At 31.3% G+C, this 15,337-nt stretch overlaps 2 protein-coding genes and 1 long non-coding RNA gene across 5 annotated transcripts; 1 reads left to right on the top strand and 2 right to left on the bottom strand.

Annotated features, from left to right (window-relative positions):
- Positions 1–241: 241 nt before the first annotated feature.
- Positions 242–11,605, bottom strand: Pli (E3 ubiquitin-protein ligase pellino). 2 transcript variants are annotated; one of them, XM_070638219.1, is made up of 9 exons: positions 11,432–11,605; positions 8,445–8,537; positions 8,138–8,369; positions 7,339–7,530; positions 3,565–3,753; positions 3,343–3,441; positions 3,076–3,229; positions 2,653–2,827; positions 242–2,564 (listed from the first exon to the last, which is right to left on the bottom strand). In XM_070638219.1, exons 1-9 carry the CDS (start codon positions 11,566–11,568, stop codon positions 2,438–2,440), a joined length of 1,398 nt encoding a protein of 465 aa, XP_070494320.1. In that variant the 5' UTR covers positions 11,569–11,605; the 3' UTR covers positions 242–2,437. The 2 variants fall into 2 exon arrangements, with proteins under 2 accessions (XP_070494320.1, XP_070494321.1); XM_070638220.1 differs by lacking the exon at positions 11,432–11,605 and adding an exon at positions 10,550–11,346.
- On the top strand, positions 11,299–11,870 carry LOC139088885 (uncharacterized). Of its 2 annotated transcripts, none has more exons than XR_011544258.1 (2): positions 11,299–11,420; positions 11,493–11,870. It is a non-coding gene; the product is annotated as an uncharacterized lncRNA (long non-coding RNA). The 2 variants fall into 2 exon arrangements; XR_011544259.1 differs by having other exon boundaries at positions 11,484–11,870.
- LOC139088882 (pyruvate dehydrogenase phosphatase regulatory subunit, mitochondrial-like) lies at positions 11,751–15,158 on the bottom strand. The gene is made up of 5 exons (XM_070638218.1): positions 15,022–15,158; positions 14,572–14,823; positions 13,496–14,509; positions 13,035–13,357; positions 11,751–12,972 (listed from the first exon to the last, which is right to left on the bottom strand). Exons 1-5 carry the CDS (start codon positions 15,131–15,133, stop codon positions 12,052–12,054), a joined length of 2,622 nt encoding a protein of 873 aa, XP_070494319.1. The 5' UTR covers positions 15,134–15,158; the 3' UTR covers positions 11,751–12,051.
- Positions 15,159–15,337: the final 179 nt, after the last annotated feature.

The following is a 15,337-nucleotide window of genomic DNA, read 5'->3' as shown; positions in this document are numbered from 1 at the left end:
GGCAAGAATAAAAACACTGAAAAGGAACTTTACAATCCAATTTTAAAGATGAATAAGAAAAGAGTGTAGAAAAGGAGAAATTTATGAGATTGTAACAAGCAGCAAGAATGTAATTGAAAATGACAGGATGAGCGTGGATGATGAAAAGCTGGAAAATTCATATTGTAACATCCGAGATAATGTTAAATTCATCATTAATGACAAATTAAGGCACAGAACCAAAAAATATAGTAAAAATACATTTTACATAAAATAATTTTTTTGTTGTTTTATTCTTTAAGGGAAATTTAATTCATTTTTCTCACAAAAAAACAAGTGATGATCTTTTTTTTCATTATTATTAATCTTATTATTTTTGTAGACGAAATAAGTTCTCATTTGGTTACATCGCGCATTCAATCGACAGAAGAAAAAAAAAAGATTTTTTTTTTTGTTCTCAATTATTAACTCTAAGAAATTCTATCATTAATTAAATCACTTTTAATGGCTATTTTTTTTTAATATGTAAAATTTTCATCGTCAGTCAACACAAGAGGGGCGAGAAAAAAAAGTGAAATTAATCATTAAATATACATCCAATGGATTGATATTTTTTCTCTCTCGTTTTTTGTCATGTTCGGACGGTTGATTGGAAATATTTTGTGAATTTACAAATTGAAGAGTAATTGGAGGGTCTTAGGCAATTTACTGCCGCGATTGGGTGTAGACCGAAAGGATTTCATTAACATATTGTCCGAAATTCTTGAATTAATTCGTAGAATATTCTAATGGACTGTTTAGATTTGAATTTTTCACTTGTATATCACTTATAGTTCGAGAATGCATCCTTCGACCAAATTCAATGTAAGTTCTTAAGCAATTTTGAATTTGCAAATTTAACGGATTCAAAAAATTCGAAATCAAACTGATTTTTCAAATTCAAAATTTAACAACCTCCAAAGTTCAAAATTTGAGTCTAAAAATTTTTCTGAAATCTCGCGATTTAAAATTTAACTGATTTTAAAAATTCAAAATTTAACAACCGGCAAAGTTCAAAATTTGAACCTCAAAATTTTCAAATCCAAAATGACCGTAAAAAATTCAAAATATTTCCAAAATCCAACCATCCGCATCTCATTCATCTAAACTTCTACTTTTGTCACTTTATCAACAAAAAATCATGTTTTTTTTCTCACTTAATCCTTACAACTGCTAACATTACAACTAATAATTTTCTAATAAAGAAGAAATTTTAAAATCGAAAATGAAATTCATCAATTAAAGTTTTTTTTTTTTTTGTAATTTTTCTTTTCTCATTTTTTTGGAACTTAGGTAGCCTTTGTTTCTTCTCTCTAAAATTTCTCTTATTTCAATAAATCTTTTTTTCTCATTTATTATTTTTATTATTTTCTGTTATCATTATAATTATTCATTATTTTACTTTTTTATTCATTTTTTTTTTTTGCATCTTTAAAGCACATTTATTGATTTTGAATCGCATCATTTTTTTGGGTGATAAAGAGGAAAATTTGTTTGATTAATTATTAAAGCTACTTTCAATTAAACGAGTTAGAATGCTAATTATAATAAACATTTTACAGATGGCATGCGTGCATTTGGTGTAATTACGATCAGTAAGTCGTGATGTGTATCAAACAATTTGTTTTTGTAAATTTAGCTAGATTTTTATATTCAAAATTCAACGGTTTTTGAAAATTCAAAATTTTAACGGCTTTCAAAAATTCAAAATTTTTGAACTTTAAGTCAAACTTTTTTTGAATTTTAAAAAACCGTTAAAATTTTAAATTTTGAGTGTTTCAAACAGATCAGCTTAAAAGAGACCAAAGTGCAGCCCACATCATTTCCGTACAACAGAAATATGAGGCGTCTCTCTTAAATAAATTGCACAATTACATCGAAATCGTCGGTAAATATGTATATTTCACGTAAAAGCTGCAATCAATGAAATCCATTAAATGGCATTACTGACCATAACATGGATATATAATAAATTTGATGTAGGTAGAATAACGAAGAATATTCTTTAAACACGCATATGTTTTAAAGTGAATATACAGGCGTATTAATTTGCAAAATATGCACTTTTTTTAAAGCAAAAGCTTTTTCATACATTTTGATTTGTATAAAAAATAAAGAATATAAAGCAATTGAAACTTATATAAATCAATAATAATTACGTTAACACGTGGTTTCATTAATGAATCAAAAATTAATAATTAATAATTCATAATACAAAATGTAAACTATTGTTGCGATTCAAAATTGAGATTGTTAATTAAATATATTTAAACATAAATCATTTCATTTAAAAAATATTCAATTTTTTTCTCATTTTTTTCTTTTTTTTATTTTTTCCATTAACACGGTGAATTAATCTAAATCTTGGGGGATCATCCTGATAACTCAACTTTCTATTTTCATCATTTTCATGCCTTAATTAATCCAAATTATCTTGAAATATGAGCTTAACATATCCTGGTGAACCGTTTAAAGGCGTCGCACAAAATGGACAGACTGCTTGAAAGCCATTCGTTCCGTGAGGAATATCAACATTCGCCCAGTATCTGTAGATAATTTGAGAATAGAAATATGGACATCATTAGTATCAAGTTTCAATTATTATGGATCTAAAAATTCAAGAAATCAACTTACTTTACAGTTTTTTCGGTTGCCATATGTCCACATGGATTGAATGCATACGTCGGCAGGCCTGAATCGACATAAAAAGCTGGTTCTATTCCCATACATAAATGTACAACTGGACCTAATTCGAGGCACATGGGACATCGTCGTGCTCCAGTTTTATCTTGTCCCCAATCATGATGACCTTTTTAATTTTTTTGTGTGTGTGAGTGTGCATATCCATAGCATAAAATAAATTAATATACATATCCCAAATGAATTCGTAAAGATGTAGGCAGAAGCAACAGACGATGAATAAAAAGAAATTGAAATAATTAATTAAAATTGGCAATGACAAGCATAATTCAATTATAAATCCCCACCATTCTCATTCTAAGAATGAATTTAAGACTCAGTGGATAGAAGCAAAAACAAAAGTCTTTAAGAACTCACCTTGAACGTGACCGCAATTGAGATAAACATATGGTTGATTTACGTGTTCACCGAGAGTCACTTTTCGGGGAATTACTAATGTATTGAGACCAACAGGACATTGTGGACGTCCAGCATTAATTTCATCCACCAATTTTTCTAAATCACGTTTCGTCTGTTACGGAAGTATAGCAAGCAGTAAAAAAGAAAAGAAAAAATGAATACAATTTATCATTTTCTACTTCTTAATATGTATCATGTAGCCAATAACAAGAAGATTATACTAACCGGTGAATTTTGTAAGCCCTCCGCCGATCGCCACAATAATGTCGCTCCACATAAATCAATTAATGTTCCATCTTGTAAAATATTTGACTCCTCTTTAATCTAAATTACATTAAAGCCACAGTGGATATAAAGAAGGTATCATTAGTGATTCAGTAAGCACAAAAAAATCTCATGTTTCATGTTTCGTACTCGAAAAAATATAACATTAAACTTTATACTAACCGGTTGACCTTTTTGTTGCGCCGATCTGGATTCACGTAAACTAAAAACATCGCCACCTAATGATGTCTCTCGCCATAAACCACATTTCGCGTTACCACCACAAAATTTACCTTTTGGGTGCATTATGAGAACGCCGTTTGTTGTAAGGCCATCCATTTCTACATTATCCTGCCATTTTGTAGCCTTTTCCTGCATATATACACACAAATGAGAAATAGAAGGGAAAAAAGAACATGTATTAAAGTATATGAAATAAAAAGGTCAAATGAATGAATATAAAAAACAGAGGAATAAGAATTGAAATAATAAATGTAACTGCTCCAATTGTAAGTTATTAAGACGCATTTATAATTAGATTCAAAATGAAAACTGTCATCTACAGTTTTAAATTATTTTCTAGTTCAAAATCCAAAAAAGCCATTTTTGGAGTTCAAAATAAGTTCAAAATTCAAAATAACGGAAATCAAGGTTCAAATAATGAGTTTTCATGTTCAAAGTTAACAATTATGTGAATTAATGTTCAAAATAAAAAGTTCAAAAACTAAAATAACGGCTTTTGAAGTTCAATCTTTTAAAATAATAAGATTTTAAGTTCAAACTTCAAATAAACGGCTTTTTACATTTTAAATTGAATTTGACTTTTTTGAACTTCGCAATTCAAAACGTTTGATGAAGATCAAAATTCAAAATTCTTGGCCTTCATTTTTTAAATCCCAAAAAGTCGTTATTTGACAAATTTCTTAATATAAAATTTATAAAGACACATCCAAAGTGACAACAAAACCAACATCCACTTCCTTAATATTCCCCCAAAAAATATTCTCTGTTCTCATTTTTTTCATCTTATTTTTTCCCCCGAATACAAATAGGACCTGTCGCTTGGTTAATGCCGCAGAAAATTTATGAAAAAAGAAAGAAAAAAAAGCTTAAAGAACGAATTCGATAATATGACCTTAAAGGAACAGTGGGAATAAGAAGGAATTGGAATTGTGACCACCATAAATTTATTATTGGATGAAAATAAATGAAAAATAAGAGGTATATACCTAATACAATACAAATTATCCATATTGTATTGGTTTAAATGTGAAGAAAAAGAGATCACAAGAAATTGGATCTAATGGAGCTGATTTTTTATGAAATTCCATTTTATATACCATCAAAAAAATATAAATCAACAAGTTACGATTTTAAAATCACGATGAACCCAATTTCTGGTAATTTTTAATGCTTCACAGAATAATTTGTTGAATATTGATTTTGAAATTTTTTTTACTACGTAAAGCTTAAGTAGGTACACGTGCAATGCTGGCTAGAGTAGATCAAGTCGTCTTTATAATTAAATTGCAGGGCTTTCAAAAATTGATTCTCAGAACAATTAGCAGCCATCTTATAAAGAGATCTTCAAAGAATTAAGAATAATCTCTCATTTGAAGATTTGAACTTCTTAGAAATTAACAAAAAATCCTCAAATTAAGAAATCCGCAAATCTTGACAAAAAATAAACCGCACGGAATTTTTTTGGAGAATACTGTCTAAGATGCCAGCATAATTATTTTGTGGACCAGACTGTGTAAAATATAAAAATCATCACTTTCTCTATTTGCTAAACTGCTTAACCGAACAGCACAGTGTTTTTGCTAAGACATCCCTTAACATGCAAAGAGATCGATTGTTGGTACTGTAGTGGTGTTTCCGAACCAGGAAAGCATGCTCTTAGCCTGTTGGGGCACCATTGAGTCACCATATTAACGATGATGAGAAGATGCACACACTTTGGAAGCGAAACACTAGAAAAAGTGCCCCAAGTGGGATGAAAACACAAATTTGTTGGAATCCACAAGCAAAAAGGTGCAGGTGCTTCAAAAGCAACATGGCGTAGAACAGTAATGCGTCAATGTCAATTGAGAATTTGTACAAGCTTTGTGATGTGGCCAGCAATAGAGTCAGAGTCAGTTTTGTAACAACCTAGACTCCAAGTCGGTGCATGGGTCGAGTAAGCATGTAAATAATCAAATCTACTCCAATGGCACCATGACGGTGGATATCGATCCATTTTTGCAGTTCACCACATTGTGCTGCTCGGGTTAGATTTGCAATTTTATATTCAAATTGAGACAAAATATTCGTTACGACCACTTAGATGTTTTAAATGAAAAGGTTGCATGTGATGGATGACAGATTGGTTAAATGTCATGAGTTGGCTTTAACCACAAGCACATTACTATGGATTATTCGAAATTCTAGTTACAAAGTTTTCATAAATGATGTAATAAATTTTATTGAACTTTGTTGAACTTAGTGTCTGAATGTCTAAATCGTTATCAGATTTATCACTGCTTTAATCTTATCGAAGCTTATCATTAATCTACAAATTGCATTTTTTTGAAGTATTTAAAAATACATCAATTTAATCTATTGATAAGAACTTGATTCTGATAATTTGATAGTAATAAAATGCACTTTAAATGTTTATATTTCACTAGATTTGAAATTACTTGAAACATTGTAATTCATATGCATTGTCAGCTTAACGTGTGGACTATGAGTATTTTTACAAACTATTTAACAGAGCCAGCAACAGAGTCAGATGAAAAAGCCTTTTGTTGTCAACTCATAGTTTCACATGGAAACATGGTAAGTAAGTAATCAATATGCATGCTTAAAGCATGTTTACATTAACAAACTAGATATATGAGCTAGAATGGGCAACATCATGCTTGACTATGCACAATTGGTATTATCTCTAACTGCATCCTTATGTGGATATAATGAAAACAGCATAGGTAGTCCAGTCTGTAAATCCGACTTTGTCGATGGCAACAGAACATGTGGGCGATCAAGGAATTCTAAGAAGGAAGCTGTTGATAGAGACTATATTGCATTTGCAAAACGAAAAGCAGATATTAATCCAAATTCAGGTAGCACCATCTAAAGAAGCCCATGGCTCACAATTCAACAGAACGCTAGACATGTAAGCAAGTATGTAGGCGAACACATAAGATATCTGGCAAATTCCGTTCTACAAATAGAAGTCTGGTAATAGAACCATAATAGTAAGCATTAACATCTGACTGCCAACATCCTGATATCAATCATGTTCCAACATTTAAGGTTGACGAACTGTCTCTTATCGTAAAACAAAACTGTAAGAACTGTTCATAAAAACCCTCAATTATAATTGATAAAGAAGCGAAGGACATATTTAAAATTAATAACATAGACTAAGAAGAATCCTCACAGGATGCTGTAATTTGCTGTTGCTGTATACACAGCATTCTACACAGACCCTCCACTTTCTCATCGTCTTTTCTTTTTAAACTAAAAAAGCTCTTATTTAATTTTTTTTTTTGTTCCTTCACATTGCTCGCTTTGCTCTTATTAGTAACGAGAAACAAAAAAAAAGGAAAGGAAGGCAATGGTGGAACCCATAAAAATGTCAAATTTTTAACGCTTAATGAACACAAGAAATATTACATGAAGAAATCTTTTGGGGGTTCGTTCCCTCCAATTTGTTTACATACCAGTCCGTACACGACAGACCAAAAAAAACACATACATTCATCCTTGAACAACAACAAAATAATTTTAATATCTTCTTATTATTATGACTGGGAAAATTATCTTAATTTGCCGAAAAAAAAAGTGTATAGGAAACAATAAAATATGAGCAATTGAGGACGCGGTAAAGGAAGTAAGAAAGGAGCTTTAAATAATGATTTACGATAAATACCTTTGGTTAAATTAAATTATAGATAAAAAAAAAATACTCACCCCTAAAAAAATATTTCGACTCGAATCAAATCCAGCAGCATAAATTCGTGCTCGATGTGATTCACTACGTTCGACTATAATTCGACATGCAAAGCGTGATATTGTACTTTGCATTACTTTTGAATCTTTCTTATCACCAGGCAATGTGTCCATAACAACAAAGTCTATTGGAGATTCTGATGATCGTCCAACCTACAATGGAATTAAATAATATTTAGTTATTTATAGAAATGCTTGAAATTTGTCATTGATGAGATTATGCGTCATGGAAGTGCACTTTTCATTCATATTCGGGTATATTGTTGTCAAGCAGTGCTCGAAGTCGTCTCGAATTTAATACAGAGTCGAGTAGACTCGAGGTGATTCCTCCATATAAACTGCAAGTCGACGTAAAATTGACTATCGTTACAGCAGGACCTAACTGAATCAAGGAATCACCTCAAATTCAACAACCATCAAGGCACTGTCCATCTAAAAATCTCGTTCAACTAAGCTCAAACATCAATCCATCACAGACTAATTAAAGACCATACTGCATTGAAAATTTCCATTATGGTCGATTCTAGCGCATATTTTTATCCAGCAAATCAATAATTAGATATGTCCTTGCCATTGTGATAAGCTTTACGCTCGAGTTACAATAAAATTGTACTTTGAGCTCTTGATATGCTTCTATACAGCTTAAACGCAAGACTGAATTCCATGAGCAAATTTACGAGTCAAAAATCTCATAAAAAGAATGTTGAAACATCACCGAACAAAGGGAATGAAAAGTGCACAGTGATGCTGCGTATTGTACCTGAAACATATCAGTATTTTCATCTTCTTGATATTCAACTATCACGGCTTGATTTCTTGATAATGTATAAGAGATTGAATGTTGATTCATATCTAAAATCGCGTGTGTTGTCTCCGGTGATTGTACTATGTAATGTTTTGAACGCTTGACACCATTATACTGACTTCGTTTGTACAATACGAATTTGGAACGTCGTCGCCCTCGATCGCCTTGCGGTAAGAAACCATTATAGCTGTAATTATTTTTTTATATACATATATTATTATTTTTTGAATTAAAGTTGAATTAAATTGAATGTCTTGCTTACCCTAATATAACTAATTCTCCATATTTAACTCTAGGTTTATCACTGCTATGATCATCCGACTCGGTAAGTATTGGCGACTCCCTTCCATCCGTTCTAGAGATAAATAAAAAAAAAAACATGAAATGGAATTGCAAATTTAATATTTTAATATCATCTTTCAGCTCTTATCAGCAATAATTAAATTGTTATTTGATCATCAGATTTAATTACGTATTTGCTCGTAAAACAATCCATATACGTAATTTAAATAATTAATTTTCCATTATGTACAGATATAATAAGTTTAATTTTTTTTTTTTTTTTTGGAAGTTAAAGGAAGCAAAATTTTTTTGCACAATTTTGTTAAATTAATCAGTTTGTAATAGCTTTTATTGCGCAAACACGATTTATGTTGACTATATTATTATTTTATTTTACGTATCGTAATCGTGCTTAAATGCCTAAATTGAGAAGGAAAAGCATTATTGTACAAAAAAAAAAAGACTAAGTACACTTTGCATTTCATTCTCTATGTCATGCTTTACTTTCAGTTTTTTTTTTTTTCTGCATTGCAAGTCAACTGTTGTTGTTATTGTTGCTATTATTCTTGTCATTTCCTTGTGTATATAAACAAATTTCAAGTTACAAAATTCGTTATCGGAATGTGTGATTGTAACGATTTTTTTCATTTACTACACATGGTCATGCATGTGCTGTGGCATTTTTAATTTCACATGAAATGATTCCTAACAGGCAAATAGACAGTATTTAGGTACTGTAGGGGTATTTCTGTATCTGGAAAGCATTTTGCCTGTTTAGGGTATTCACTGGATTAATTGAATCTTTGGGAATGCTACTAAGCTAAGCTAGAACCAGAGCTCACTAGCTCTGAGGAGTCAAGCTAGAGGAGTTGACTCAGATTTTGTATGGAATAGTCGACTCGACTTCATATAACATCCGAGTCAACTTCAAGCTCTGACTAGAAGAATCAGAGCCCTTCAATTGTTAAAGAAAGAAATTGTATGGTTTTAGATGATCACAACTTATGGCATTGAGGCTCTACAAATGCATTTCGAAGCCATACAAATGATTAATTTTTGTTAACATTTGTATGGTTTTGTGAATGGAAATCTAGGAATTATAAGGTTTCACAGCAATTTATAGCAAGTCACTCACGTTGTCTTAATTTTAACCTACAAATGCCTCTTGAAACCTTACAACAGACTAACTTTTAAAACAATTGTATGGCTTTATGTAGAGAAAACTAGGAATTGTATGATTTCACAACTTTTTACAGAGTTTCATTCACATTGTCCTAATTATAACCTTCAAATGTCTTTAGAAACCTTACAACAGACTATTTTTGTGGAATTGTTAGGCTTCACATCACCTTACAGAAAATGTCATTCACATTTGCCTAATTAGAATGGAAATCCCACCAAAGATAATCAAAAGACAAAGAAGTATTACTAAGAATGATTCTCACATGTGCATGAGGAGAAAATTATCACAATGATTTTATCCATTACTGTGGTCTATATATATAAAAATATAAAAAGTATGATGAATGATGCAAAAATTTTCCACAAACGTATGATAATGAGTGGACAAAACGCAACTAGTGATTCATTATACTAGAAAATACAAATAAAAATATAATTTTTTTTTGCACTACCACACGCATAGAATTCAAAACTAAACGCAATTTCTTTCTTTAATTCCTTCTATATATAAAATATTCATCTTTACGTCCAGAAAATTGAGAAAAGAAAAATATATATTAATTCCTACGAATCTTCCAAAAAAGAAATATATTCACAAAAAAAAGTAATATGAAGATTGCATGACTTTTTTTTCTTTCTTTCCCAAAAAAAAGAATTGCGGTCATCGTGAGATGTGGATATAAAAAGCGAGAGAAATATCTTAAAGATACGCTATATAAAGCATAAAATTTGATGAATCGATCAATATTTTTTTTCCTCATTGATTTTAGTAAGTAGAACTATGTTCTTTGTTTCATGCTATTGACATTTTATGCAGTTGTTACTTGTTATGCCTTCAACCATAGAAATTCACTGTATGGGTGTAGAAAAATATAAATTATTTGTATACATATGTATATATACCTCTTCACCATCTCTCCAGATGATTGAGAATCAATTCTGATTTCCTTTACTGATCCTATTTTTTCTGAAATTTAGAAAATCTCTCCCACAAGCAGAAAAAAAAGGTTGGACCTTTTTTTTGTTAATTTCACTTTAATTTCTTCCTTCTCATTCACAATAAAATAATTATTTTATTATTTTGCAATGTTCTCATTTATCTAGTCATTGATTTTCATTGCTGAATTCCTCAAAAAATTTACTATTGATTGATTTCTTTACACACAAAATAGATTTTTTTTTTTTATTTTTTTTTAACAAAAATGATTTTTTTCTTTAGTTTAAATCGACAAAAAAGGTACGAAAAATCACTAAACTTGATATTATTTTGATCATTCAATATTTTAACTATGTTTTATTCTTCATTAAACAATATAAATGCATAATATATCACTATTTTACTTAATATTTTTATCTTTTTGCGATTAATAAACTTTTTTGTTTTGTTTGTCTTGCCCGATTCAACATGAACAGTTCGAAGCTTATTCGGATTTGAATTTTTTAAATATATTTCGACCGTTGAAACTCAGTTGAATTTTATCGATTTCCTAGACGCTCTTAAGTACATCTGACAGCTTAATACTTCCTATTAATGCCAAACTAATCAGTTCCTTTTAGAATCTTCCATTTATTTCACAATTTCAACAATTCCCAAGCCATTCTAAACAAGATTTAAATTTTAATTTTCCGTTATTGAATTCGCCCACACAGATTGCAAAACAAGAGAGTTTATCAATTTTTAAGAACACGAAACTTAATGGTCTCACTGATTTAATTGCATCCATTAATATTCCGTATTTAATTCCACGCCAATATTCTCAACTCAACTGTTTTTGTAAGGCTTACCGTTTTCGCTTTTTCGACGTATTATTGCTATTGTTAATTAATACAACTTCAGTCTTTGTAGTCGTAACTACTTTAGTTGATATACACTTAACGTATTCAGCCATAAGCACAGGTTTTTTGAAATTTGAGATGTCCATCCAACTTGAGATGTTTTCTCTTCAATGATTGAAACTGTAATACATGTATAGGGCATGAAATTAAAACAAGCTGATGAATCGAGTGCAAAATGTTGAACATGTTGAGACAGGAATTTGAAGAATCTATGACGTCACGTAATTGTTTGTACCATTGTTTTTCCTTTACACTAAAACTCATCGAGTCATAGCCGTAAAAGTTTAAAATACTTTATTTAAAAGCATAAAATGCAAAAATTTAACACAATTATATAATAAATACATGATTCAGGATTGTCTGGGTCAGGGATGTGATCTATGTCTTATTGGAAGGGATTGAGCATTCAAACTTTAATATATTTTGATTATCTTAGCGAGTTGCTACTTAATTATCATTAAAATTGTAATCATATTCAGATTATTGGATAGACCATACTAAACTCATCCCTAAATACACCACTGGATCCAGACGGATTATTCATATGAAGCAGTAAACAACTCACTAATTTACACCTTTTTCTTCTCTCTAAAAACGGATGCTTTTTGATGGAAATTTGTTGCCCTCATTTCGTCTTGCTTCTCCTTCAAATAAGGCAGATCCTTTCTATTAACATATGGTGTGGCTTCAAAGAATCGATTGGCTATGTCAATATGATACGTTGTGCCAGGTTCCAATATGTAGTCTCTTGTTACATTGTCAGTTCCATCAACATATCCCAAGCATACCATTTTTCCGGATAAAAATCCATAACAAGCAGTCGTGACATTACCAACATATTCTGAGTTTCTAAATATAGGCTCACTACCCCATGGCCATATGTCAGCCTCAACATCAAAGTCCTCCAGCATCAGTAAGACTAATCTCTTTTTTAATCCACTTTCTTTCTGCTTCAAAAGTGCTGCCTTGCCCAAAAATTCCTTTGAGAAATCAATATAATGATCTTGACCGGCTTCTAGTGGAGTTACGTCCGATGTCAATTCATCACCCATAAGTGGAATAAATCTCTCGACTCTCATAGATCTTTGTGTAATTGTGCCTACATCTTTGGCGCCATAATCAATTCCAACTTTTGTTAATTCATCGTAGACGTGTAGAGCATATTCTGATGGAATATAGAGGCAGTAACCATTTGTATCTCCAGTATGTGAGTACTTCATGACCATAATTTCAGAAGCAAATCCAATATTAATTTGCTTATACCGGAAATGCTTCAAATTAATATCCGAATTAGTCAATTCTGAAATCATTGAGTGTGCTTTTGGACCAGTAACATTTAAAACTGTATAACTGGATGTATGATCTGATAATTTAATTGTGCGATTATTTTTCGGTAGATTGTCTGTCATCCATTCCAATATTTTTGTCTGTTGACTAGATGGTGAAATCATAAAGAAAGTTGTTGGAGTTTGTCGGACAATGATGCATTCCTATACAAAGTATAAAATGATAATTAATAATAGACCAGCTGCTTAACAATTATATCTCTTACATTTTCATATCCACCATTTTTGTTGAGCATTCCGGTTTTCATGCAAGTCTCAATTTCAATATCTGCATTATTGCAACATACATTTTGCAAGTAATTGACAACATCTGTTTTGCTGGAAGAGCTAATTTTAATTTTTGAAAATGATGAGATGTCAATGATTCCAACGGTTTCACGGCATGCTGCATTTTCGTCGACCATAAAATTAAAATAAGGTGGTTTAAAGAACGTCGGTTTCGGCATCGATGGGAGAGGTTCACCACGTCTATATGTTGTGTCGAAATACAGAGCTCGCTCGTATGCCATTTTTGTGCCAAAAACGCCACCTTAAAGGAATGAAAATTAATTTTCAACGGTTTTCAAAATTTCAAATTTTACCGGTTTTCCAAAATTCAAATGATAAAGTTCAAATTTAAATTTTTGAAACCCGTTATAAATTTAAATTAAAAAAATCCGTTACTCACCGCGTAGCTCTAATACAGAATAAAGTGGACTAGTTCTGAGTTTTCTCGCATACTGATATTCTGACTGATTAGGATACTGAATTTGATAATGTTTTCCAACAATTTCTCTAACACGTTGCTGTAAATAGTTTCGATTATTGTGCAATGCATGAAATCTTTGAATTGAAAATGGAAACAAGTCTGTAGTTGGACGTCCGGAAACAATCCATTCCGAGACATATTTTCCCATTCCACCAGCACCTTGAAATGTATTACCGTTTGTACCAGCACAAGCAAAATAACGATCAACGCCCGGTGCTTCTCCCATTATCCAACGTGAATCTGGTGTAAATGTATTGGCACTAACTCGAACTGTCGGTGCATCAGAATCATTTAAAACTGGATACCGATGTAATAATCTATCCCAAACCTTTTCTAAATGAACATGTTCGTGACCTTGTAAATCCTTCATCCAATTTCTTGGCACTGTTTTCTCAAATGCTGTTTGTCCTTCACCTTCATACCAGCCAATCAATAATTCATCATCCATTTGCCGAGAATAATGAGAATTGTCATAGTCTCTAATGCAAGGTAGATTATAATTTTCAGGTATACTAAGATTTCGAGTAGTGAGGTAGTAATGTTCTGCTGAACACGTCGGTATTCTTACTGTTTTATCGCATTTAAAGCCTAATTCTCGGCTCCACATTCCTGCTGCGTTAACAAAATATTCACATTTTACGGTTCCTAAATCCGTGTCTACTCCACAAACACCATCTTGTGAATCTGTCAAGACATACTTGACTTGACAGTGTTCTCGATATTGCACTCCACTTTTTATAGCTACATCAATCAAAGCATCACATAGCTTTGAGGCATCGACGTAGCAATCATCAGGAACATATACAGCACCCAATAAGCCTTCAGTCGATACATATGGATGAAGACGTTGAATTTCATTCGGTTCCAGTAATTCACACTCCAATCCTTCGACTTGACTGTATGACATTCGTCTTTTTAATGCAATCATTCTATCTACAATAAGATCCAGTGAATTAAATTTAAGTAAATTAATGTAAATTATTAACAGAAATTACCTTGAGTTTGTGCTAAATTGATAGAACCGCATCGTTTTAAGCCGAGGTCATAGCCAAGTGTCTCCAATTCTCTGTAGGTCGTCAAACTCTCTTCAATGACCTTTCTCATTGAGAATGGCTTTAAAAGCCCAATTAATCCAGTAGAAAAATGCGATGTACCGGATTTGATTGTATTTTGTTCCAAAACTAAGACATCAGACCATCCTTGTTTCGTTAAATGATAAGCTACTGCATTAGCAACAGCTCCAGATCCTTAAAAATACAGCAAATAATGTAATTAGCCTACTTTGTTCATATTAAATTGATAGAGTCAACAACACTTCAATGTATTTATCACAAACAACTTATATTCACTTCTCACAGACATGACATAGTTTCCAAAATTAGATACACGAGCAGTTTGATCTTCTTAACGTGTGAATAAATAAAAGACTTTTTGATGAAAAATACCTGCAATAACAACTCGAGCTGATTGTGGTAAATTTCCATGATGCTCATTATAATATCGTTGACAACTCAACAGAACAGAGCTATTGACTTTTCTTGGTGCTATTCTTAACATTATTCTTAATTAATTAAACTACTTTTTATAAGGATGGTAAAGTTTAAAAATAAAAATTTTCATCGAAAATAAAAAATATTTTTTTGCGAAAAAAAGATGTAAACAACTTAAAGTCTTCCACTGAAATCAGCTGATGAGCAGCAGTAGACGGAATTTGAAATATACGTTAGACAAATTGACCGACATCTTTACACAATGTTGCGG

This window comes from Chironomus tepperi, unplaced genomic scaffold, assembly GCF_022539635.2.
Source record: "Chironomus tepperi strain 1889 unplaced genomic scaffold, CSIRO-AGI_Ctep_v1 contig_171, whole genome shotgun sequence".
Taxonomy (NCBI): Eukaryota; Metazoa; Arthropoda; class Insecta; order Diptera; family Chironomidae; genus Chironomus; species Chironomus tepperi.
The sequence above is the reverse complement of the archived record's forward strand: the minus strand, read 5'-3'. Positions and strand labels throughout refer to the sequence as shown.